At 44.5% G+C, this 25,071-nt stretch overlaps 1 protein-coding gene across 3 annotated transcripts in view; it reads left to right on the forward strand.

Annotated features, from left to right (window-relative positions):
• TTC28 (tetratricopeptide repeat domain 28) overlaps positions 1-25,071 on the forward strand; it is a 187,852-nt gene that overhangs the window by 92,322 nt on the left and 70,459 nt on the right. For all 3 annotated transcript variants that reach the window (XM_075769899.1, XM_075769900.1, XM_075769901.1), the window contains 3 exons: positions 19,194-19,341; positions 22,105-22,377; positions 23,398-23,528. In XM_075769899.1, coding sequence (XP_075626014.1) covers positions 19,194-19,341; positions 22,105-22,377; positions 23,398-23,528 — 552 coding nt within the window. The remainder of the gene's footprint in view (positions 1-19,193; positions 19,342-22,104; positions 22,378-23,397; positions 23,529-25,071) is intronic.

Consider the following 25,071-nt stretch of genomic DNA (forward strand, 5'->3'; position numbering starts at 1 on the left):
TAGCACAGGGACGTAGTGGCCCTGGCGTAGTTGTGGCAATTACACCTTTCCTTATGTCTCTTCCTATACCAGTTAATGCAAAGATGAGTTTTCTGATGTTAATATGACGTTAGCATGATTGATCTGTGGCTGGATGTCTTTTTCTGTTACATATGCATGAGCGCAGACATGCACACTGAAGTCAATTTGATTTCTTCATTCCTTGTCTTTTGCCTTTGTCTGATGTGTCATTTAAATGACCAAATCTTTTCAGACTCTTAATTCTCACATTACATTTCTGCTAAAAATGTTTCATCTCGCATTTTAGGACCCAGGCATTGTTTGAATCTTCTCTGTATTGAGCTACTGAAGATCGCTGCAGCACAGTCCTAGTTTATCAGTGGTGGCATCTAGGAACCTTTGAACTGAGGGCTGGTCGCTCCAGGGTGTGGGTCAGGACCGTTCAGAGGGCGTGTGGACGTTCCCCATGTACAGCAAGGGTTTGGCTTCTCTTCACAAACAGTGAATTCTGGTTACTCTCCAGCTGTAGATATTTGGGCACTTGATGCTTTCCTCAGCATTATTGTAACTGTCTTGATGATCATAAATAAAGTAATTGTTGAGTGTAGCTCAGCTGAGTGTTGGTCAGATCCTGCATGCCGCCTACAGACCTCATATGGTGTCTGGGAGCCAGAGCTTAAAGCAGTGATGAGTACAGAACTTGGTGTGTAATTCACCTTACTGAAGTGAAGCTGCCAAGAACTGGTCCTAGATATGAATCAGAATACTTTGCAGCATGCCTGTGTTCTGCAGTATGGCTGTGTTCAGCTGCTTTGTGTTTAGCAGCAGATAGCAGAGCTGGGCTGCATGCAAGGTCTCTGAAAGCATTCTGAATATGTCAAGTGTTGAGAAAGAAAATGAGCTTCCGCTAAAACACGGTGCAGAATCAGTGATTATCAGTTAGCATAGCAGACCAAGAGATCTCATATGGAAGAATTTGTTCTATCTTACAAATGAATGGACATAACTAATACCTCATGAAATTTACTGCAAATCTCTAGATTTTTTTTTCACTTAAATGATAAAGAGATTTTTAAGAGAAACAATAGAAGGCATTTATTATCATCAAAGCCAAAAGAACATGCGCACTGTGTAGTTGTGTTACATTTTTCTTTATTTTTTTCCCCAAATAATCTGATACTTTACCAACCTAATGTAAGCATGGGTGGAAAGGGGAATTCATTGGTGAGTGCTTGCCTTTTCTGTAGGGAAAGCTACAAGCACACAACTATGCTTCTATACGCTGCTCTTTCCTCCCAGAGTGATGCTCAGGGGAATAGCTCAGCTCAGAAGAATTCTTCTGTCATTTAAAGGATGAACTAGGAGGTAATTACTTATGCCACCAGGTCAGTTAGTATTGATGGGGGCTGCTTCAGGACTGTTATAGGTGGATAAGTCCTTGGCAACTGAGAATTGACTTAAATCCTGCAAGCTTTGTTGTGTGCGTTAGGTGCCTGTATATTCATATTGTCTAAAGCAGATTTCCAGGACAGATTGATCTGTGCTCTTTGATCCTCTCATGGGTGGTTGGGTGCGGTAATTGTGGGATTTCCTTTGGAAATACAGGGATTTGTACCTGCTGCTATACAGTTACTGGTTAAACAGAGCAGCTATGGGTTGCTGCACGTGTGCCTGCCCATTGGTGAATGCTAAAAACATGAAGAAAAAAAACCTAAACCAATAAAGTCAGCAATTCAAATCTGGGTGCACATAAATACCTAGCAAGTTCCAAATGATGGCAAGACAAAGACTGTGCAGTGCTCATTGTACTAGAATTAGTATTTCAGTGGGGTCTTTGTCATCACTCACACTTTCTTCTTGACTTGGTATGTTACCTTTTTTTTCCCCACATACAATTAGGTACCAGGTTCTGCTGTGCTGGACAGTGCCTATTCTGCTGAGTGAGTAGTATTTAATATCATAGAGCTATGACTGGGGATTTCTAGATCCTACAGTTAGTTTTTCTGCTACTGTTCATTTTGGATGCTGGGAAGAACACACGTAATTAAATAAATGGGCTTCTTTGCCAGAGCTGCAAATGCTGTGCTTCAGCTAGTTGCAGCAGAACTGGGAAACTGGTGTGGAATTCTGATAAACTGCGTGCATGAGCTTGTTCTCACAGTGTTTTGTCCATCAGGCTGCATCGCTGTATGCAGCGTTTTTGTTTGGCAGCACTTGGTGTGTGAACGCAGTGGGTCTGCAAAAGTTTGTTGCATTGCCTCACGGAGCAGTTCTGCGGAGATAGCTCGTGTCAGTGTGCAGCTGAAGGGTGGGCTCAGGTAGAGGACAGCAAACACTGCTTTGTGAAGCCAGGAGCCCACAGGTAGTACTGCAAATTAAAAGAAGCAGATTTGCCGTTCGTATTGTCAGTCACGTTTATTTTTCCCCAAATATATTTACCTTCCTATTTAACAAGGCCATTAAGTCAGGTTCCTGGGATGGGTGTCTCTGTTAGCTTTATGAGAGAGTGTGTTTTAGAGCAGAAGGATGGGACTGACTCCTTTGGCTTGATTTCCCCTCTCCCCCCCCCCGCGCTGTGGCTGATGCGACTGGTAGGGTGCCATAAACTAGGGTGAGCTTCTGGGTTCGAATTGGATGAGCACGGGTCTGGGTGACGAGGGGGTAACTGCCAGCCTGGAGCCAGCCCACTGCAGGTTAGCTTCTGCTCTCTTGCTGCTGAGGAGCAGCACCGGGATGAGGTGGTGTTGGGCAGCACTAAAACAGGTTCAGAACCTGTGGGACTTCGTGCACCCAGCGTGACTGCTGGGTCTACCTGTGTTTATCTGAGCTTAGTGTTTGGAAGGGTGAATGGGTTGAGTTTTCATCTCCTCTTCCCTCTGGACTCTGCTCATTAATCTGTTTAGACCTATTCAAGTGTCTTGAAGCGTGTTGGACCATCGTTAGCTATGAGTGAACAGCTGCTGACCCAGTATTGACACAGGGATAAATTATTCAGTGTGTCTTATTTGGGAATTCAAAAGCTTCATGATGAAACCTACAAAACTATATTATGTCTCTGACATTCTGAGGTTTCATTATTGTGTCTTCAATTATTCACTAAGCCTGCTTGTTCACCTCCTGGCACCCTGATGGAGTTGCAGGCTGGTGGCAAGCAGCAGACAGTGCTTTTCTGCTCTTTATTCTCGTGGCTTTTTCCTGGTACCTTGGAAATTTTCCTGTTGTTTACTGTCTTAAACCTCTTGCCCAAGGTTATTCAAATTTTTATAGTTCACATAAAGCGAAGAGGCCGCAGCCATCCCTGTTGTCTGGAGATGTCCTCAGCAAACTTTAATTGCTAACTTTCTCCTCCCCTAAGATTTCACCATGGCTGTATTTATCCTGCAGGAATGCCACAGTGAAAGAGCAGCATACTGTTCTTCAGAAAATCTGTGGAAATGCCGAAATAGAGGCCAGTGGAAGAGGAAGTTGCAAGAAGTAGTTAACAAAGGGTTTATCTTCAAGAGCACTGCTGATGCGATCTCTGCAGGTGGTGTTTGCCTTGCACTTGAGAGCCTGTTTGGTTTCTGCCCATCCTGAGGGACTCCCAGTTGAAGCAAGAGCCGGTTGTGTAGTGGCTGTTACAGCGAAGTGTTTAGTTGCTGAATGCTGAAGGGATCCTCGGTACCAAAAACTTCATGGTGTTGGTTTTGTAGGGGTAGTTGCTGTGTCCGTTAGGAGAGAATTAACACTTGAGGTCATTCTGCTGTTGAGCAGCTTCAGTAAGTTGGTCCTCACCATGCCCTGGCCTGGGGAAGGCGGCGCTTGGCTTTCTGCTCCAGCATTCCCGAGTCCGTGCCCCTGGAGGTGCGTGACCTCTCTTTGCTGGGCATGTCCCACCGTATTTGTACAGAGAGAAGCTTTTATGCTGCCTGGCACCTGCCTGTGTCAGAGTCCAAATGTAATGAATTCCTGTTAGCTGGAAGTAACTGCGACACATGAATGTTCCTTTTTGTCGGTGGTGTATTGGTAGCTGTGTTTGCCTGACTTGCAGTTTCTGTACAGTTATGAGCAACTGAGAGAAGACAGTCCCTTCCTTCACCCTCTGCAACTTTTGGACTTCCTTTACTTGACCTAAATTTTGCTTCTTTTCCACCTGCTGTGAGGCCCCTCGTTCTGGGAGGAGCCCATTTTTTAATAGAAGGAACCAAGTGTGCACTTTGTTCCTTCTAAGACACTTCCAGCCATGCACCCGGCACTCATGCCCGACCCTTGCACTACTGCATGTTTCAGGGGGTAGCTGATGATGTTTGCTGCACACTGGGAGTGACATGGTGCCAGTGGTAGAAGAGAAAAGATGTGTGTCAGGCACACCACATGCTCTTGAGCTGTGCAGGCAACTTACTGCCTTCAAGGGACAAAGCAGTTTTGAGACTCCTGTTAAAGTTAAAATTGTTAGTCTTCATTGGGTAGAGAGAGAGGTTTTTTTAAAGAGTGTCACACAAGTCATTGGGGGATCTGCTTTCTGAAGAGACTCCAAACTGTGATTGCAAGTCTTAAATAAGAGTATCCTAACGCAAGAATTTGAGTGTGTCCATTCAGGGATAGAGGCCTGATCTGAACGGGTTTATCCGCTGTTAATTTTCTCAGGAGTCCAGACTTACACTCTGCAAGCAGGAAAGCCCTGGCGTCGTGAGAGCTACTAGTTCTCACCAGCCCTGCTTGAGGCTGCAGCAGCGGCTGCTGCACAGAGCTCGTTCCAGCTCTTCTTCCTCTGCATGTGTCCCAACAGAGCAGTGCGAAGGTAGGTGCTGGGTTCTGGTGTGTGGAGGTTTTAGTGCTTGGTGGATAATTTTAGAAAAGAGAACCAGCATTAATATTATGAACTCACCTCCTGACGAAGGGGAAATTTCTCCTGTGTTTGTACAGAGAAATGTCTTTATTTTTCCTGGGGTTCCTCGGGATGGAAAGTCTGAATAAGGGCTGAAGTCTCCATACCAAGGCATGCCAAATGCTTCAGAGTTTAGAATATTTTCTTCTAAGCCAGGACTTTTCAGAAGTAATGGAGTTCACAGGATATGTGAGAAGGACCAGAACTTGTCTACACAGTCTTCGTCATCACTTGGATAATTTCAGGCAAATGAAGAATGGAGAGAACATGTGGAGAAGGAACACAGCTTGCCTTTTACTGGCTTGCCCTGTGCAAAGAGCTTGGGCATGGTTGTCATTAGAGAGCATGCAGCCTGTTAAATTCAGGTGTGTTCTGTAAGAAAATGTTCTCCTGCCCACCCCAGCTGAATTAAGTACAGTTGTAGCTTGGAGGTGGAAGATGCTGGAAGAAGGATTTCCAAGTGATGATGCCTAGGGCAGCTTGCTGTCTGTGGAAGAGAAGCAGGGAGTGCCTCCACTGAAAAGCTGTTTGCATCCTCTGTAGAGGAAACCTTGCTCCTACACTCTTGCTACTTTTTGCTGATGCTTTCTGGTTTACAGTAGACACACATTCAAAAAATGGGGATAATAAGGAATTTGGGAAGCAAGGCACTTTTGTGGGACTGAAACAAATCTAGTGAGTTCAATATCAAAGTTGAAAATGCAGCCAGTGCTCTTGGTCTTCTTGCCTGTAGGAATAGATGCTGCTAACTGGCATTTGTAATTTCAGGTGTTAGTTCTGTGTGGTGAATAAAGGAATGTAGATTACATTGTTTTCTGGTAGTCCGGTGCAGGCAATGTGATGTTTTGTGTTCCTAGAGCACAGACGCATGCTAGCAAGGGAGACTGTCCCGTCTCGGAGTTATGAAGCTGAGCGCTGGGATGGGCATTCTTCTGCTGTGTTTTATCCCTTCTCCGAAGGTACAAGCGGATCAGTCTGGTAGGTTATTCATTTCATGGCTGTTGTAAGCAGTAGTGTGAAACCTCTGAGGATCGTGGTGAAAACTGACTCTTCATGCTAGTTCCCACTGTCTTGGGTCAGTGCTGATGTGTGGGAGAAGGAATAGTCCATAGTCCCTTAGCCATTCTGCCCTCAGCATGGCTCCTCTGTATGAAGGACTTTAGTGTATTAGAGCACAAAAATTGCTGGTTTTGGACTTACCTGTTGCAGCCCCATTGAAGAATGATGCCTATTCTGGAGTCAGTTCAAATACTGTTCTAACAAGAAAACAGAGAAGTGGTAGGGCAACTAAAATGAAGCAGATGTTTAGCAGGGAAATAATTTACAATTGGCCAGTTTGATAGTACCTCTTGACCCTTTCAGGGCTGTTCAATACAACGAGCAGTTTCCATAGCAACTACTAAATTACTTGAGCTTTAGAGGTCTGTGATAAAGGAGGCGAATCATTGTAAGGAAACATGGTGTTGGTGTTTCTCCCCCTTGCATTACAAGAGTAAAGATCTGGCAGAACTTGCTAAATGTGACACCCCTCCTGAAGAATTTTTCCCACGTTCACCTTGGCCAAAGAGAGTTATATTTTTAGTACTTTTGCAAATTTGATTTTCCCCCATCATCAGCTTTGTCCTTCTTGGCAGGCGGTGCTGACTGAGCACAGGCGGGGGGACAGGATGGGGGCTGTGAGCCAAGAGACAGGAGCCCGTGTCTGCAGTAGACGTGCTGGGCTGCTCCGTCACGGCCCCCGAGCACGGGGAACTTCTCTAGGGGGTATGGGCAGCAGGGTACGCTGCAGCCACCTGGGTGTGAATACGTGACAAGTCACTGTTATCCTGCACCTTTACTACTATGTTTTTCATCTTACTCTTGTTTTCTATTTTGATGGCTCTTGGAGATCGTACTTTTCTGATGCTTTTTCTTTTGTTCTTCACTTGTTTCTGTTCTGAGATATGTAGCTCAAAATCAGGGCAGTCTTTAGGACGGACCCATGGAGATGTATGCTAGGGATATGGCTTCGGGCCTTGTTTACCACAAAGCCCAGCATAATTCCGGAAGCTCTCGAGGTGCGTTCCAGCATGCTTGCATCTCTATGAATATTTGGTTGTATGCAGAGCTGTTGTTTCAGCGGAACCTCTCTCATGTTGGGAAAACTGTCTGTTAAAATCCTAAAATGCCTATTTAAAATACTATAATGCACTATTTCTTTTGACATTCAAATTGCTGTTTACATTTGATGCTGATCAAAGTTTATTTGACTTTCAGCAGTTACAGGGTTTTGAGTCATTTGGATAAAATACATTGCTAAGGTAAGAGACCCGATTCTCTAAGGCTCCTCATTCCCCTCTTTTTAGACAAACTTAAAGAGTGGCGGCTTTAATGAAATCTCAGAGGATTTTTGCTGCATCTTTTCACTCTGCTGTTGACTGCTACATCTAATATCCATCCACCTCTCTCTTAACAATCCTGAAGCAAATACTTCCAGGTGAAAATGAGGAGCGAACTTGCTGGATGACCCCAGGAGTCCCCCGTGCTTCTTCAGTGATAGTTTGGAGGCTGTAACTTGGCAGGAGGTGGGAAGGAGTCTGCGTAATACCGTAATACACTTTGGGGACGTCAGTGAATGCTTACTTCATGGAAGTGCTGAGCTGTCACCTCTCCTTCACTTCTGACTCAGATTTCCAGATGGGAGGCTTCAGGAAGATGACATTTGATTTCCCAATGTTCATTTAAGCCACAGAGTTGTGGTGTTGAAACCATAAGCTGATCACAGCATATGTAATTAGTAATCTTAATGTTCTTACTAGCCAACTTTGAACAGATCATCTTTTACATGTCTGAGTTGAGTTTGTAAGATGGTTGGCAGATAACTTTGCTAGGTGAAGTGGCCAGACTCAGTCATGCAGTTGAAGGGAAGGAAGGCTGAGCTGCTGCTGTGTTAGTTTGTGCTGGTGGTTCAGTAACTAATTCTGAGCCCCATCCTTTTGCCATAGACAAAGGAAAACTACAGAGCTGTGGAGACACGCTATGCTACTTTTCCACAGCCCATCTAGTCAGTCTTCTGTTTTGTAACACTTTGGTATAACCATATCGAAGCATCTTACCAACATTTTTAATCTACTTCCTGTTGTTTGTATCTGTCTCGTTGCCTGACCTTTGCCTTACGTGGTGCTGTCATACTTCTGGAAAGTCTGCTCTTACAGTCTGAATGTACTTTGACAAAGTTGTACTGATTTTGTCACTTACGCAGAAACAAAACCTTGTGATCTTAAACAAATCTGTTGCTGGAAAAGACACCTGGACATAGAAGCTCGGTGCAGAAATGGCCTCTGTTAGGAGAAGTCCTTCTGAGCCCTCCAGAGAGACTCGGCAGAGCTGAAGCTGTGCGTGGGCTGTCGCTCCCCTCTGCAGCCTTCCTGACATGTAACCGTGCCATTTCCATGTGCTCATCAGCTCAGCTGATTCAGCACTACACATGTTTGGTGGATAACAGTAACTTCCACTGTTGAGTAAGAAACAACTGATGACTGTTTCATGGATCCGGGTACCCACTTACCCTGGCTGTGTCCTTGAGCAGGTGGTGTTAGTTGAGTCACTAATTGTCCTGTCACTCAGAAGTGATTATTTTCAATACCGCTTGATGGACTCAATAAAATGAAGTCTTTTTTGGAGCCAAAGTTTCTGGTTTTGCTCAGAGGCTTTTAAGAGCTGCCCATTGCTGAATCCAGACCCCTGGGTCCTTTCTGCAGCGCTGCTCCTTTTCTTTGTGCAGTCTGGCTGTGTCCTTCCCCTGGCCAAAAGTTGCTTGTTCTTTCTTCGAATTGAAATCAAAATACCTGGTAGAGTACATAAGAAAGAAGGTAAGGGACTAATGGCTGGTCATCCTTTGAAAGGTATATTCCCAGGGAACTTTGTCTCTACTGTGTCTTGTGATTGTTTCTAGTACTTGTTTCTCCTAATTTTCACCTGCTAAATAGTTTAGATCTGACTGCAGACATTAAAACAAGCAAGGACAGAATCAACTCTTTTTCTCCCTAAGTTAAGGCAAATAGGCATTCTCCTAAGACTGTGCTTAACCTCTTCTTAAGGATAACTGAAATGTAAGGAAAACATACTATACTGAGACTTGGCTGTTCCTGGGCATTTCCTGCAGAATCTGATCTCCCGCTCTCTTCTTTGTACTCTGGAGAGATTGAACTTTTGTGTGCCCTAGCCAGAGCCTAACCAGTCAGACTTGCCACCCAAATTCACTAATAACTGTTGTGCATCTTTGTTCAGAGTTCACCTATCTTGTATCAGAGTGATTCAGCAAGAGAAACAAGAATCCTCAGATACTAAGTTTGAGATTCTAGCAGACCCTTGGCTTTTCTCTGAAACATTAAAAAAAAAAAAAAGCAACTGTCCTCTCTGCTTGTGGCCTTTAATTGACATTAAATGGAGTGAAAGACTATCCACACCATCAGCTTTATGGCCAGCATAAGATTTCTATGGAGGGATTGCATTAAACGTGTGTTTTGTTTTCTTTGTCAGAAGTATTTGTTATTAAAACCAGTCCAGCTGAGCAGCCCTGGTTTTTAAAGGGACTTTAGGTACCTCTCCTGAAATGCTGAAAAGGAAATAGAAAGAAATTTCACTGTAACTGGAACTTAGCTCTAAGATTTTCTTCATAGCTAAGAATAAAGTCACTTTTTACCACAGCTGAATCTTGCCAGACTAGCTAGTCTTTGCAATGACTTCAGTACTTTCCCTTCACAACTACCGGATTTTAGCCATCTAAAATCTGGCAAGATTCAGTACTCAACTTGGTTAAGTGCCTCTGTAAATGGGCGAAGTCCTCAAATACCTGCTGATGTGACTAAGCAATCTGTACCCGAGGAGGCCTTCACTTTCCACCCTTTTTGGAACAGCCAGCCATTATGACTGCTAGATGTAAGCATACTCAGATTCAGAGATTACAGCTGAAATCACAAAGTGGGAGAAGGGTGACAGAAAACAGGTATTTTATCGGTTATTAGACTCAAAATGGGAGATGGCACTTTCTAGCTCCAGGCCTCTGGTATGCAAGTCACTGTCTCTGCCTTCCAGCTGTCTTGATCTTGGCAAATCCCATTTCATCTCAGTTTACTTCAGCAAGGACAAGTGCATGCATTTCCAAAACAACCCTAAATGGTTTTCAGAATGGCAGCAATCAAACAGCAGCTGAAAACAGAGCGATGTACCATGGATAAGAGAAATGCAAGGCACAGAGGGATTTTACAGACAGAGAGTGAAGCCAAGAGGGTCAAGTCTTCTGGGCAGAGGAAGAGTACTGGGATTTGGAGAAAACCAAAAGCATGGAGGTAAGTTTTAAGAGACCAAACTGCCAGGACCCACCTGCCATGCAGAAGAGGAGCTGGGGAAAGCAGGACACGTCCTGCTGGGGACTGGAGATGCAGATGAAAGCTGGTGGCAGAGGGGTTGGCTGTGGTTTTTGATAAGATGGTCTGTTGATGGCTTCCATTTATAGGCAGGGGTGACAGCGACTGTAATAAATTTGTCTCTCCTGGTAATTTAGGTACCATTGCATAGGAAACACTCACCTGCAGGGTGTCTGGCATCTGCATACTGAGAGACTGAAAGAAGGCTTGGCTGTCAGGTGCTTGCCGGTGTTTTCCCATGAGAGTGCCACTCAAGGGTGTTGTCTGGTGGCTTGTGTGCTGCTGGAGCTGAGTGCTGCCCTGGCCGGGAGCTGTCCCTCCGCTGGATGTGCAGATGTGCCATCATGTTGTCTGCTGGAGTTGCTTGCTTGGAAAGAACAGAGTAATGCTGACAGCAGCCACTGTAGTATTATTTATTCTTACGTCCAGATGTCAGGATTTTGGTCATCTTCAGTAGTCTCACTGCAAGATGGCAACTACAAATCATTGCACGATGTTAGTTTAATCGGCAGTCACGCAGCTGGGAAAAGACCTTTTGTCTTAACTGTGAATCCAGATCACCTATGTTGGACCGCCTGTCCAGTCAGTGAGTGCTGCATTAGCTAATGTGGGTCTTTGAAAAATCCCCTGCTGGATTCGTTGTGAATGCCAAGCCTCGTGACTGTGGGCTGACCAGATGCTTTAATGCCTCATTTCTGGATTTTATTGTGGGTTTTTAGTGTGATCCACCTAAACTTGCACAGCCTGCCAGTGTGCAAAATGGAGAAATGCTGGGGAGGCGGGGGCAGTCATTTGAGCTGCTGCTCAGATGAGTAATTTGAAGTGAGACAATGAAACTCTGTGCTGGAACACTCAAGCAGAATAGCAAAAAGAGTTCTTATGGTGAATGAATGTCTTCCAGTTTGGGACATGATTTTTAGTATTCCCTCTTTTCCCTTTGTACCGCTTTTTCATTTGATTTTGCTTTTAAGGGTATATGAACAAATAGTAGCATATGTTTGTATATTCTTGAGCTCTGTAAAGGTTCTCAACTGTTCAGTGTTTTCAGCACTGTTAGAATTGAGACAATTGTGTGCAGATGTACACTGGCAGTTAAATATCAGACACTAATACAATTTAAATTATGGTACAATGCTGAAACTAAACAAAGCACTAGGTGATATGGTGTTAAAAGCAGTCCTGCCACTGCCCCAAAATTCATTGAGAAGCAGCCTACAGGTGTCATCTAATCATGTATTTTAAATTTTGTGTAATTCTATATCTAATAAATCTCTAATAATATCTTGCCAAGATTGGTGTTACTTCTGAGCAGGGTGGAAGGCAGTTTATCTTTTCTTCTGCAATTTCTAAAACAAGTTGTTTAGCCAGAAATTGGGCAAAACTTTGTCCCTGTTGACTTGCGGAGGAATTCTAGCAGATGCTGTACTTGCATCTGTGCCTGTCAGCCTTAAACACAAGAGGCTGGTTGTGCTTTCCCTGTGCTGTATTTGGGCATCAGCAGATTGGTCATTACTTGTCTACAGCACTTTATTCATTAAATGAGGCTTAAGAGTTGTAGCTGACAAAGACAGGAAGATTGTCTGCTAACACGCGCTGTTACGAAAGGTGAGGGATTCCTGCTGAAGAGGGGATCTAGATTGTAGCCGCTGTTTCTAGAGCGAGCCCGGAGTGGGCAAGAATGGAGCAACAACAATAAGCTATGTGAAAAGCCGGGCTGTTAACTTTTGTGCTAACCAAACTACCTAAGCAAAGATTTGACTCTTTATTAGTGATGATCACATTTAATTCAGATGGGCAAGTGATCTGTGCGCAGTCACCCACTGGAGGCACTGGAAGCACAATGAATAAGAATAATTAAATGCCCTTTGGATAAAATGAGGTACGATACTTTACACACACACCCCCGCTGTTTTTCTGTACGGGCTCAATGGGGCTTAGAGGAAACTTCTGAGTAACGCAGTTCCTGTCAGAGACACCTTGGAAACAGGTAGGAGATAAAGCAGCTATGCTGCAGAGACAATAAATTCGTCAGATCTCTGCTTGTTCTTTAGGGCAGGCTAAGGGTAGTGGTTCAGGTGCCAGGCGAGCGTATGGAAGGAAAATTGTTACCTAGGGTGCAACCCTAACTTTGTGAAAGTGGGAGTTCAGTTCATGTGGACGGCAAGCAGTATTTATGCATGTGCTGCATGTGTTCTGAATTAAAGCGCATTCTTCCCTCTCCTCGCATTCCTGAAATCCCACAGCAGAGATTTGTCCTGTATTTTTCTCTAAAATTTGGCTGTAAAGCAGTTACAAGGGGAGAGGAGAGATTCAACCTGGTGCTTGGCCCCAAGAAGCCGTAGTGGCTGTTCCCACATTTTCCTCCTTTTTGTTCATCACACGATCGGATTGATCAGCCACCGGCCTGGCTCGCGTGGGCAGCAGCAAGGGAGCTGGCTGGTGGATGCCGAGCGGTCCCGCATGGGACAGTGGGCCCGTCTGTCCGGGCATTCTGCAGACTCAGGACAGGCCGATTAAATACATCATAGATTATTCATGCTATTTTTGGCATCATCTCCTGATCTGACGAACCAAGGGAGCGTTGTGGGAAAAGTGTTTTCTGTGTGATTGCCTTTCCTGTCCAGATAGCTGGTTGTCCAAGGTCCGAAGCTGACATGAATATAAAGGTGTTTTGAATTTCCTCCCCTGTGTACAATGGGAGTCTTTGTCTAAGGTTGAGCATTTTTTTTCAAGTTTTCTGTTTGACAGTAATTTTCTGTTCCAAGTTCTTCTGATGCTTTTCCAATTTCATTCTTCTGTCTCCAATATCAAGTTACAAATCAGCTAGCAAATGATGTAAATGAGTCTCTGAGCATGAAGTTTGATGACAAAACTATCAGATGAGCCCTAGCAAGGCGGTGTGGGCACAGAAAGGCGGCGCGATGTTGCTCTGTACAACGGCGGAGGGACCACCTGCAGAAGGGGGGTTGTGCAGAGAAGAGAGGAGGTGCAGATGCAGGCGCAGGAGCCCCGGCGAGGCAGGGGGGTGCCTCACCCTCGGCACCCCCGAGATGGAGATCCTGAAGCTGTGATAGTCTTTGTCACTGTGTTCCTTTTGGGCAGCCCGTGGCCAGCAGGATCTCTGCTGGAGTGCTCGGAGGGGATCGACTAGGCGCATGCTGTCGTCTGTGCACAGGGCCCTTGAAAGGGTTACCCTGCTTCAGGGAGAAAGGCAGGGCTCCTGCTTTGCTGCCTGGCCATCTCAGTACGTCCTAAGGCAGTCGGGTGACGGTACGCCCTCATGGGGCTCCTACGTGCTGGTTAATCCCCTGGTTCTAACTGTTTTAAAATATTTATAAACAGTATACCATCCTGCCCAGTAAAGAGTGTAATAGGACTACTGTTAGAAAAATGCTTGTACCCTGGTACTAAATCATATTCCAGAAACATGAGCTCATGCTTCAGACTTAAAAGAGACTGTGGTAAGTCAGGACTGAACTCTTGCGGCTGCTGCTTCCCTCTAACTCTTGCAAGGATTGCATACGAGATGCGGTAAGGATCTGAATGATTTATTGCCATGGATTCTACAGGGGAAAATTGTATCAGCCCAAAGAGTTGTACCAGAGCCTGCCAGATATGCCAGTAGAGCATGAGTATTGCCTAGATCCCTTATCCAAAAAGTTAACACCTATTTTGATGCTTATCTGGTAAGAAAAGCATTGAGTTGTCTTGGGCTTCCTTTACTGGGCTTGTTTTTATTTAGCAGAATCCAGGGAAACATAGAGGTCCCATTTATATTCATAAATAGTGTTTCCTTGTACTGTATTTTTATCTTTATTGTGTGTTTTGTATTAATTATAAACCAATTACTATTGCTCTGCCTAAACCAGATTTTGTGTATTGATATTAAAAGGATAGTAACAATTTCAGAACCCCTCTTGATACCGCCCATTCCAATGATGGCATTTACATTCTAATCCTGTTTCAAGTTGCACATGAAAATCTAATAATAATCACGGTCTAGACAGTTATCTAGATGGGATCTCAGATGATGAGGATGAAAAAACTAACGAGCATGTTTGCATTTGCGTTGCCTGGACACTGCAGCAGTCAGTCCAGTGGCAACTCCTAATATGACAGATAGAAGTTTTCCTTTTTTATTAAATGGGCTGTAATAAACGCAGGTGAAAAATACTAGCCTGTATAGAAACTACACCGGCCAATAAATTGAGCAGAGCAAATAGGACTTGTGCTTAGAATTGTAGAGAGAGATGATGCCTGGTTAGGCACACACTGACTCTGCTGCAGCCCCCAGCTGTCGGCTGCCTCCATAAAGCTGGAGCGTTCGATTAGGAATGTCTTCTTTCGTGTTCTCTTGTTCCTACAATTTTTGTAAAATGAAGTTGAGGGTAGAGAACAGCACTAAGAACTATATTCTTGTCATGAAAACATGGCATGTTCTGAAAAGCATGGGACAAAAAGGCAAGTCCGAAAAAATGGGAAGGGGACAAAATCTGAACAAGATGGGAAGACGGGTTACCTTTTGGGTGGGCCCTGTGCTGGGCATAACGCAACTTCAGATCGGTGGCATTTTGGACTTCCTATATGAGCAGCCTCTGTTACAGGGCCAATTTTCTACATGGCTTTGAAGTCTCAAGTGCCAAATATATATTGTAAGTTAATTAATTGGAATAACTTATTTTTGCTTCCAGAATATCAACAGTGCTTTCAATGGTGTCATGGACAAAAAGCATGAATTATTCCCTGTCCTCCTTCCCAGGCCATCTCCACTTGGCTGTATGAAATCTGTAAACTAGCTGAAGTTTGGTTTGTTGTCCAGGGGACTAAAGAAATGACTGGCTGTATGGGACTGCAGTATGGTCTGATTTCCCAACTCAAGGTCCAAGGTGCATGGGATTACTCGCTAACAACCTCTCCGATTTAGGATCGGTGACGTGATGAGACTGGCTGTTTGGTAGAGCTGCCTTTTACCTTTTAATCCTCTTCACTTCCCAAAAGGCTCCTGCTGGCAGTGCAGTACTCCCGCTCTCGCTGTGTTTGCTCCCGGGGCTGGCAGTGGGGATGTCGGTAGACGCACTGTGCAGAACCCGAGTTGGCTCTGGCTGGAGGGTTGGATGTGGGTGCTGTTAACCCGTGGCACACTAGAGAATCTAGAGATAGGAACAGCAGATCGAACACATGCTAACACAAGGAGAGGAGGAAATAGTTCCCATAGAGGGAGATGCACCTAGTGCCAAATTTCAGCTGAGAAATACTTTCTTTTTGCACACTGCCTTCCTGGAAAGTATGATGCAGAGACTGAAAAAGTGAGAAAGATTGTTCCAGCTCTTTGTATTACATTGAGGATGCAAAGAGCCACAGGTTAGAAAACACCCGCTGTTCACTTGTCCTGTCAAAGCACCATTCTCTTTTTGCTTTAATCTTCTTAAAAGGAATCAATAATTTTTCTTACCTGGTATCACTGGGAAATTAATGTAACTTTTACTGTAGAGTGAGTACTCTTCTATCTTTACGTAGCGTGATAAAAAAATGTAAAGTTCGCCCAAGTGTGGGAAGACTCTGTGTTGGGACTGGAAAGCTGCTCCTTGTCTCATTTCTTCAGCTGCAGCTGCTGGCTTCCTGCCTTTCCTTTTCCTCTCTTCTTCCAAAGGGTGATTTTCACCATTTCCTCTTTGTAGATTTTTTCCCTTGATACGGTGTCTTCATTCCAATGCTAAACTAACTTGTGAATGCCTCTTGGGGAGGAAATAGGTGATGTGAATGTTTTTTATTTATTTTGGTAAAGGTCTCTGGGGAACACAATGTGTGGAGAGTGTTCTGTATACGCTGGAAACTGGAGGAGAAAGGAAGGAAGGGGTTTTTGCAGGAGAAAAATTGGCCAAAATCTTCCTTTCAGTTATGATTAATAGGTTTTTCTTTTGGGCTCTGAATGCTATGTTTGTATTCAAATTAAGTGGTTTCCAGGAGGGACTTCCAGGAATAGATGTGGGGATAAAAACACTTTCCAGAAAGGATGTTGGAAATGCACGGTACTGAGTTGCATGCTGTTTTGTGCATCTTGTCCCTGTCTTGTTTTCTTCTGTCACCTGGAGCCTGTGGTGTCTCCTCTGTATGCAGGGCTCGGGGATGAGAACTCTGTTTTCTCAGCGTTTGAGATGTGCTCAGTGCTCCACAAAAGCGACAGGGTCCGATGGGCAGGTGCTAAAACCCAGTGTCGCAGCTGCAGCCACTGGTGCGTCCCAGCTAGGCAGGGCCCTTCGCTTGCAGTGAAGGCTGTAGAGTTCTTTGGCTCACCGTTGCCTGCCCAACCGGCCTGTTACTCCTCTGCAAAGTGCTCTGAGACTCATGGCCAGGCCTTTTTTTTTTTTTTCTTGCCCCCTTTTTTTTTTCCCTTTTCTGATGTTGCACCTGTGGTATGTTTTCTCCAGCTGGGAACTGATGTTCACTTGTATTTCTGTACAAGAACTGGAAGTAGCTTCACCTGTGTTTCGTTTAGCTTGCTTTTTCTCCATTTTCCTCACAGGGGCCATTTTCCTTCATGGGAGACACGAAAACTATTTGTTACCATACCTATAGTTGAAGAGTATGTTACTACTTGCCCTACAGCTTTTGTGTGTATAGGATGGGATGTGAGAGATGATTGCGCTACGTGGTCCCATCTGAACATTGGAAACAGAAGTCATGTCTTCTGTAAGCTGTGGGAGGCTTGTGTGCATCACCTGCAGCATCCATCTCCCTTCTGCCTTTTCCTTGAAACCCTGTATATGAGTGCATTTTGGGTTTCTGGGCTCAGGTGACTTTCTGCAGTGGTGCGGAAGCCCCATGTTCCCTGATGTGCCATCTGTCCTGGTACTGTGCGTTCTGAAGAGGAGATGGCAGGCTGCTGCCTTCCTGTAAAGCATGAGATGTTGGAGATGCCTGCACACAATATGAAGTTCCATTGCTGGCTGCTGCGTATTTGTGCCCTCATCCTTGATAATTGAATCAGGCAGGCACATTTGTCCTGCACCAGCTTTGTTGGCTGGAAAAGTCCCCATCGGAGACATGCTGCATCAAACTGCTTCTGTCATCAGGTGGTAAAGAAAGTAATTAAATGATAATTCTGGGGGGGAAAAAAGAACTTAAAAGTGTATGCCGTGATTTAGGTGACAGCTCACTCACTGCTGGGAGGACTCATGCTTGATGGCCACTGCACATTGTTAGTTCTTTGTATTTTCTTTGATTTAAAGCTTCATGCTAGTAATCTAATTAACATTGAAGAGGGTTTCCAGTACGGTAGCTTATTTGGTTCAGTAAGAACACATTTATACTAAAGGTTAATGAAAAGAATTTTGCTTTCATTGAATTCATTAAAAGTGGTTCTACAATCAAGGCTTACTAATGGAAAAGAGATTAAATATTCATGTCTATAAATTTCTCATGTCACTTCTGATTTTCCTTAATCTCTGCCTTCCCGGATTGGATTCCAAAAGTGTCTGGAAGCTCTAATGAAATACCAGTTTAGATATTAATTGGAGATTTATCCTGTTTAAGTAAAAAGACTTCCACAGATGTATATTTAAGTATCTTGAGCACAGGTTTCTATTATAGATGGAGGGAAATAATGATGAGGTCTTATCCATGAAAGCAATACTAGGAGCCAATCTCAAGGAGCAGTATTATGTTCTTAAAGCACTTTTTAAGAAATGCAAATGTTTTATCTTTTGTTCTGACAGCTTTATTTGTGCTATTGAAATAACTTTGAATGAACCAAAAGTGCAGCAAAGTTTGCATCAGAAAGGTATTAGCTGGACATGAAGATAAAACCTGAATAATGAGCATCAAAGGCACGTAAAGATTCAAGACCTTTTTATAAGTGTCCAGATATATGTGCTACAAATACACCTGAGTACTTTGAGTAAATATTGGACTCTGTTTTCTGTAATCTCTTAACCAGTAGCTCTGAAGGAAGTTCTGGATACCCTTTGGGCTTTGCCATTGCTTTATGTGTGAGCAGAACATGTTTCTGTAGTTCTTGCTTGGTGTGCATCCCACGTTGGGGAGACGCGGAAGCTTTGTTTGGGAATGCTTTGCAGCTGCATGTTGGTGTCGTTGCTGGTGTAGAAATTGAAGTATATGGTGACAAGAGATTTAAGTTACTTTGAAGATACTGCACATTCCTATGAATGGTTTCCTTGGAAAGGAAGAAACAAAGAAAAATGCTCTTGTAAACATGTTCAAAATTATGAATGTCTGGCCTAAATCTAAGAAGTGCATATACATACGTATATGTATGTGTATTATAGATATGTGTATGTATACTGCACCAAACACGTGGGACAGTGCTGGGCAGTATCTGCATTAGGGGATGTGGGTGGAGAAAGAAAGTTTGGCTCCTGTCTGCATCTTTGCATTGTGTTTCATTGCAACGTAAGCTTTCAGTACATTTTGGTCTCTACTAGTACTAGATGTTTATATTGGACTCCTTGGCAAGAGCTATTGAGAAAGGAAGCAAGTTACTTGTATGCTGCATGAGCCAAGAGAGCAGAAATGGAGGTCTCGAGAATGACCGTTTGGTTATAAATAGATAAGAATAGGTAATTAGCCAAGTCGAAGGGGAAAGCTTTGCCTTAATAGTAATTACCATTGTTGGTCTCCAGAATGGTTCAGAGGCCTTGCGCAGGATGAGAAAGTCATCACGCTTGAGGGGATCAGCGACTGGGTGGCAATCACCAACCAAACTGTGGTGTTGGATTTTTCTGATTATAGCCAGCATGACGAAAGAAGACAGAATGTGATCGTGTAGCCCAGTGTCCACCAGCGGACCTGTTTATCATGGGCATATTTATTTAACAGCAGATCTGTTTATCATGGGCAGATCTGTTATTTGTGACTTCTACCAATTAAGTAATTGGCATTTCTTCTCTTCGGCTTTTCAGGCATACTTCCGACAGGGTGTGGCCCTTCAGTATCTTGGACGTCATGCAGATGCACTGGCAGCATTTGCATCAGGACTGGCTCAAGATCCCAAGAGTCTTCAGCTTCTGGTGGGCATGGTCGAGGCCGCCATGAAATCTCCCATGCGAGGTAAGCACCAGATCTTCTCAAGGATGGTGGTCTGCTGCAAAGGTACTTAGAGGCGGTAGTTTCAGTCCATGTGTGACTCTGGCAGCATCTGAGAGGAGGAGAACCCGGAGGCTTGACAGGAAAGACTTCAAGATTTGGCTTCTCTGCTGAGTCAGCAGGTGCTGAGAAAGGAGCCCAAAGTAGGAGGAGGAGCAAAAAAACCGTTCTTCTGATTCAGCAGGACAGCAAGATGGTAATACCCAGCTCGAGAGGCACTGGAGGTGAATCAGACTGGTGTGCAGCAGTTCCAATGAGGTCTTTGCTCCTTTGTCTTTTGTCCAGTATCAGTGCAGGTAGAGGTGTGCGCTGCAGTGGCCCTGGCTTTATTATTACTTGGAGCAACTTTCCACAATGCTCTGGGACTCGGCCATTGGGAACAGGGAGTCTTAAATGCTCCAGGCTAATGTTTGCCCAGAAGAGCACGTCAGCACTTCACAGTACTAATGTCTCTCAAAACACAGCGTTCCAGAAGGCAAAAAAAGGCTGCTCTGCTAATTCACTTATATTCAGGAAGAAGGTTGAAATCACGTGGACCTTGAAGCTGTATTAGCTGTACAGCATTTTGCTTCTGTTTCCTAATGTCCCTATTTGCAGGATTATCCTCTCTAGAGGAAGGAGGCAGTCTCCTCTTTGCTCTGTTTCTCTATTGCTCTGTTTTTCTTGCAAGCTTTGTGTCGCAATGTCCTAATGGTATTTCCCAGGAGGGAACATGGCAGTTCTCATCCTCAGCAGATGCTGCTGGGGACCCCAGCGCTTAGGGGCCAAGAAGCACTGAAATGAAAAAATATCCCTGTTGGTGTTTTCTTTTTTACAGTGTTTTTCTCTATCCTCTAAGATTAATTCATCTGGAAGCTTCTGTCCTATATAGCAGTTACCTTGTGAACCTAATTTCATTTGGTACCCAAAGGTACTGTAGCTGTTGCTTAGAATGCAGGTGTTTCTATGTAGCCATCCCCAAATTTGGCTGGATGATCTCACTGTCCTGTTGCACAGCAGCTGTATATTCACATTGCCGCTCCCTACTGTGCTTCCCAGTGTTGCTGCTTTCCAGTTGTTATCCTCCCACTAACTGATTTGGCAGATTTTAGATCAGCCTTGCTTATAAAGTGCTAGTTTTACTTTGTGAGTGTGTGTATATACTGTACTACTGTAATGACTGTTCAGAGTCTCAATCCCACTGTGCTAGGCACTCTGCAAGCACTTGAGTAGTTGTTATGTGCTGTTCTGGTCCCCTTTCCAAGAGCTTGCTGTCTAGCAGAGACACAGAGGATCTCTCCGGGTATTGTCTATGGTGTAAAGCCAGTCCCTTGTAACTTGATTCCACCAGGATAATAGATTGTTTGAAGCCATGGATAGACTGATGAGAGTGGTAGTGTCAAGGATGCTTGGATTCAGAGAAAGAAGAGGAGCAACCAGAAAGGGAAAGAGGGCTGTAAGTGTCAGTGGCATTTAAAGATTATTAAATGCAGTCACTGAGGGGTTCAGGGACCATGGGTCCGCAGTATGTAGAGATGAAGGTGAAACTCCCTTCCCAGTAACTGAGTCACTGTTGCTGCATCTTTCGCCTGTTTGTGGCTATGTTTCTTCCCTCACCATCTGCTGTTGTAGAAGAGCAGTAATGAAATCCATATCTGCCCTTCTATTACCATGCTGGCTCCCCCTTTTTTACTGGACTTTAGGGTTACTAGGAGCACTTCCGTTGTGTTTTCCTTTTTCTCCTTTCTCCTGTACCCCTCTCTCTCCCTGTGTTTGCCTGGATTACCTGGCTAGGATCATAAGCTTCTTAAGACAGGAACTGGGTTCGTACCTGGTCTTGCAGTGATAAGCATGATAAGTAGTGGCATGTTACAGCACCTATTTGTGTCCTCTTACGTCTGCATTTAATCCCAGGATCTAATTGGATGTTTGTAACTGGCGTTGCGTTAACACTGCATCTTCAGGGAAGTGTTAAAATCCTTTTTGTTGTTTATACACTTGGTCATTGTAGAGAGGCAGAAATGATGAAAACAGGGAGCAAGTGAGGTTGCTGTGGTAGTGTTGATTCAGGTGAGAGCATCTAATCAAGAAATGCCACTTGGTCAGCAAATTCGAGTCCCGTTATATTGATGTCCTTATTGAAACGTGCAGCCAAGATGTTCTATCATCTGAATGAAGCAAACAGACCAGTTGTAAGTAGTCTGGCAGGTCCAGTGCTATTATTCTGCAGAAGCACCTTCTCCTACAGAAGAAAGAGCAGCTTCTTTCTGCAGTTTTTGTCACCTCTCTTGGCGCACATTGTGTGCTGTGGTATACGGACACACACAGATTTTGCAGTCGTTCAGATGAAGGTTTGTGCTGAAGGGACAGAAACTGCGGTGCTCCTATTCACTGCTGGTGGCCCGTTTCCAGTTTCCTACAAAACTGTATACATGTTTTCTGTATTCCTTCTGCCATTAGGTCTTCAGAGCTCAGTGTGAGACTGCTCTGCATGCTTATGCTGTCTTCCTGAAGTGCCTTCTGCAAGGAAAACATCAGTTTGCTAGTTGATCTTTCGTGATGTGCTAGATATTAGATGATGCATTTGAGCCCTGAGTTCCCGTAATAAATCTTGGTTTGATTTGGGCAGTCTGACCCTTAGCTCGTGCATCATTTGGTTACCAAAAAATGAAGATGGGTTGTGAGGGTGATTTCTAGATGCAGATAACTTGATTTGAGTAACTCTGCCTTTGTTTTTTTTTATTTCAGAGTCCCTGGAGCCCACCTATCAACAACTGCAGAAGATGAAGCTGGACAAGAGCCCCTTTGTTGTGGTGTCTGTGATTGGCCAGGAACTTCTGACCGCGGGCCACCATGGGGCCTCTGTGGTGGTGCTGGAGGCTGCCCTGAAGATCGGCACTTGCAGCCTAAAGCTGCGGGGATCAGTGTTCTCTGCACTGAGCAGTGCATACTGGTCCCTTGGGAATACAGAGAAAAGCACTGGATACATGCAGCAGGACTTGGACGTAGCCAAGACTTTAGGTAAGAGTTCTCATTTTACTTGCTTGAGTGCTGGATTGGTACAGATGGAACAAATTAATAGCTGTATTAATGGTCAGCATCTCTGTATAATGCTCAGGTTTCTGTGGGATTTCACAAGCTGCTAAATCAAATCTGAAACTTCTGAAACGTGCACACTACAGGCTTGTGCAGCCCTGTTTGCCTATGTGCGTGAGGGGGCAAATGATCAATGAATGTGCTAAGGTTTTACAGGGTCCTCTAATTTTCTGGTGTCGTGTATGTGGGAACTGGTCTTATCCCTCGTGTAGACTTGGGCTCAAAGCCTTAAATGAATCTGAAATGAAGCGATCTGTTTTTTTTCAAGAATTTGATGGAAAAAGGTACTCTGAGCTTCTGAGGCAGTTGCCAGGGAAGGAACAAATCAGGAGTAAGACAATGGATGAACAAGAGAGTTTGAAAAATAAATAAATTGGGAAAATCCCTCTTGTGTACTGTATATCCTGCACAACACTGAGAGCTTTCAAGCTTTCAGGGTGCTGTAGGAGAGGAGACAGTAAGGCATAACCTTGCAGAGGTGGAGAAGATAGCGACTGAGGGCTCTAGCTAGGAGAGTTCAGTGAAAGTATAGCGACTACGGTCTTGAAGAGAATAGTAGAGGTGCTTTGTGTCTGAGCTGAGCTGTGCTGCAGAATTGCTTTCTGGAGAAAGCTGGCATGCTCCTTACTTGTTTGAAGCCTGGGCCATTGACTGATTGCTAACATCAAGCAAGGAATAAACATGGAAGAATGGGAAATTGCCAAGTGTTAGGCCAAGGAAGAAATTAAAACAATTCTAAAAATAAGGTTGGTGGGTATTGTGGAAGTTTTTGAAGGCCAGCAAAGACGAGAGTTTCATCTGTGTATTAAACATAAAGTTGAGTTTGTTCTGATGCTGGTTCTCACACTGGAGCATCACTTCGTACAGCGTGTTCCAGTCTTTCTGCTGGATGCTTCCAGTGACGCCTTTGTTCGCTAACCTTTGTTTTGTTTGCATGTGACTCAGGTGACCAGACGGGAGAATGCCGAGCTCATGGAAATCTGGGCTCCGCATTCTTCTCCAAAGGAAATTACCGGGAGGCCCTTACTAACCACAGACATCAGCTGGTGCTCGCCATGAAACTCAAGGACAGAGAGGTAGGAAGCTTATTAAAAAGACCGAATTGGGAGTCAGCACTGTGTGGTTTTCTAGAGAGCTATGAACGTGTCACGAAGCCTTGTCTGTCTGCCCCGTTGTTCTGAGAATTTGGAAGCTATGTGATTTCTCTTCCCAGCCGTTCACTTGCCTTTTGTTAAGGAAATCGTGCCAGTAGATACAGCATGTGAGTGCAAATGGCAGGATGTTTGGTTTGTCCTTATGCCTCCCCCTGCCTCTGTCTCCATGTGGCTCTGAGCAGGTCATTCTGCCCCTCTCTCCCTTCCTGTCCATCTTGCCCACAGCGCACAGGCTCGGAGGTCTGCGAGCAGAAGGTACTGCTGAGTAGGTGTCAGTATGACATCTCTGCAGTGGAGCCTGCCCATCATCAGCTCTTGTTTTCCCTGTCATACAGGCACTACCGATTGGAGCTCTATGAGAGTGCATCCTATGTTGTGCCTTTTCCAGACAAGTAATGAGCTAGCTCCCTGTCCCAACTGTTCACATAAAATACACTTTGTTTAAAAAGTAGTGAAAAGAAAAAGAATCCACGCAAACCTGGAAATACAACGTTGTGTAAAGCGTAGGAGTTGCTTGGACTGGATATGATTTGCCTTGACCACTTACCATTCAGCTCTCGAGGTGTTATGCTGGGCTCCCTGCCAGTCCAGGGAAGCGTGCTGCATGGACTGAAGAGTCTGTCCCAAGAGATTTCTACTGAAAGTTCACTGTAAGGACAGAATCATAATTTTAGTGCAAGTTACAGATACAAAAGCTATTCCCCAGTCTACTGTGAGAAAATGGAGGGCTTGTGGATTGCGTGGCAGGTGAAGGGGGTGGCTAGAGGCAGCAGGGCAGGTGTGAATTCATGTAAACACAAGTTTTGGGGAGATCTAAAAACTGGGGAAGATTAGTTTCCCACTGATAAGTCGTTGAAAAGATCCATTTGAATTAGCTAAGTGCTTTACTGAAGTGTTATTTTACAATTTAAATATCAAGTGAGCCTTGGAGAGATGTGTCTTTCAGTAGGTTGTGGAAGGACTGTGACTGGGGGAGGAACCTGCTAGACATTTTCATGATTATTTTACCAGCTGAAAAACCTCCTGCATCCCTCCTGATTCCCATGTTTCTCTTTGTGCACAGCAGAAAAGGTGTTACTTATCATTGCTTTTATAGTTCTATTGATCAGGGGTCCCTCTTCCTGCAAAGAGTCTAATCTACGTAGCTGCTCCTCCGGCATTTCTTTAAGCAGCAGATCCCCCCGTTGTGGGAGGGGGCTGGAGGAAATAGCAGGAAACTCTCCGTGCTGGTGTGTGGCACGAGCGCGGCAGCCCGTGCACCCCAGAGTCCCTGGGCTGGCCCAGCGACACAAGTGCTGGTGCAGTTCACTGGATTCAGGCTGCTGATCTAAACAGATCCCAACGGTCAGTCTGGGAGGAATCCGGGGAATGAAGGCTCATGGTGATAGTTCTTAGTTTATGACACATCTGGGCACATAATTAACAGTTATTGACAACAAATGACTACTTGGTTTAGCAAGAAAGC

Source organism: Balearica regulorum, chromosome 17 (genome assembly GCF_011004875.1).
Source record: "Balearica regulorum gibbericeps isolate bBalReg1 chromosome 17, bBalReg1.pri, whole genome shotgun sequence".
Lineage (NCBI taxonomy): Eukaryota > Metazoa > Chordata > Aves > Gruiformes > Gruidae > Balearica > Balearica regulorum.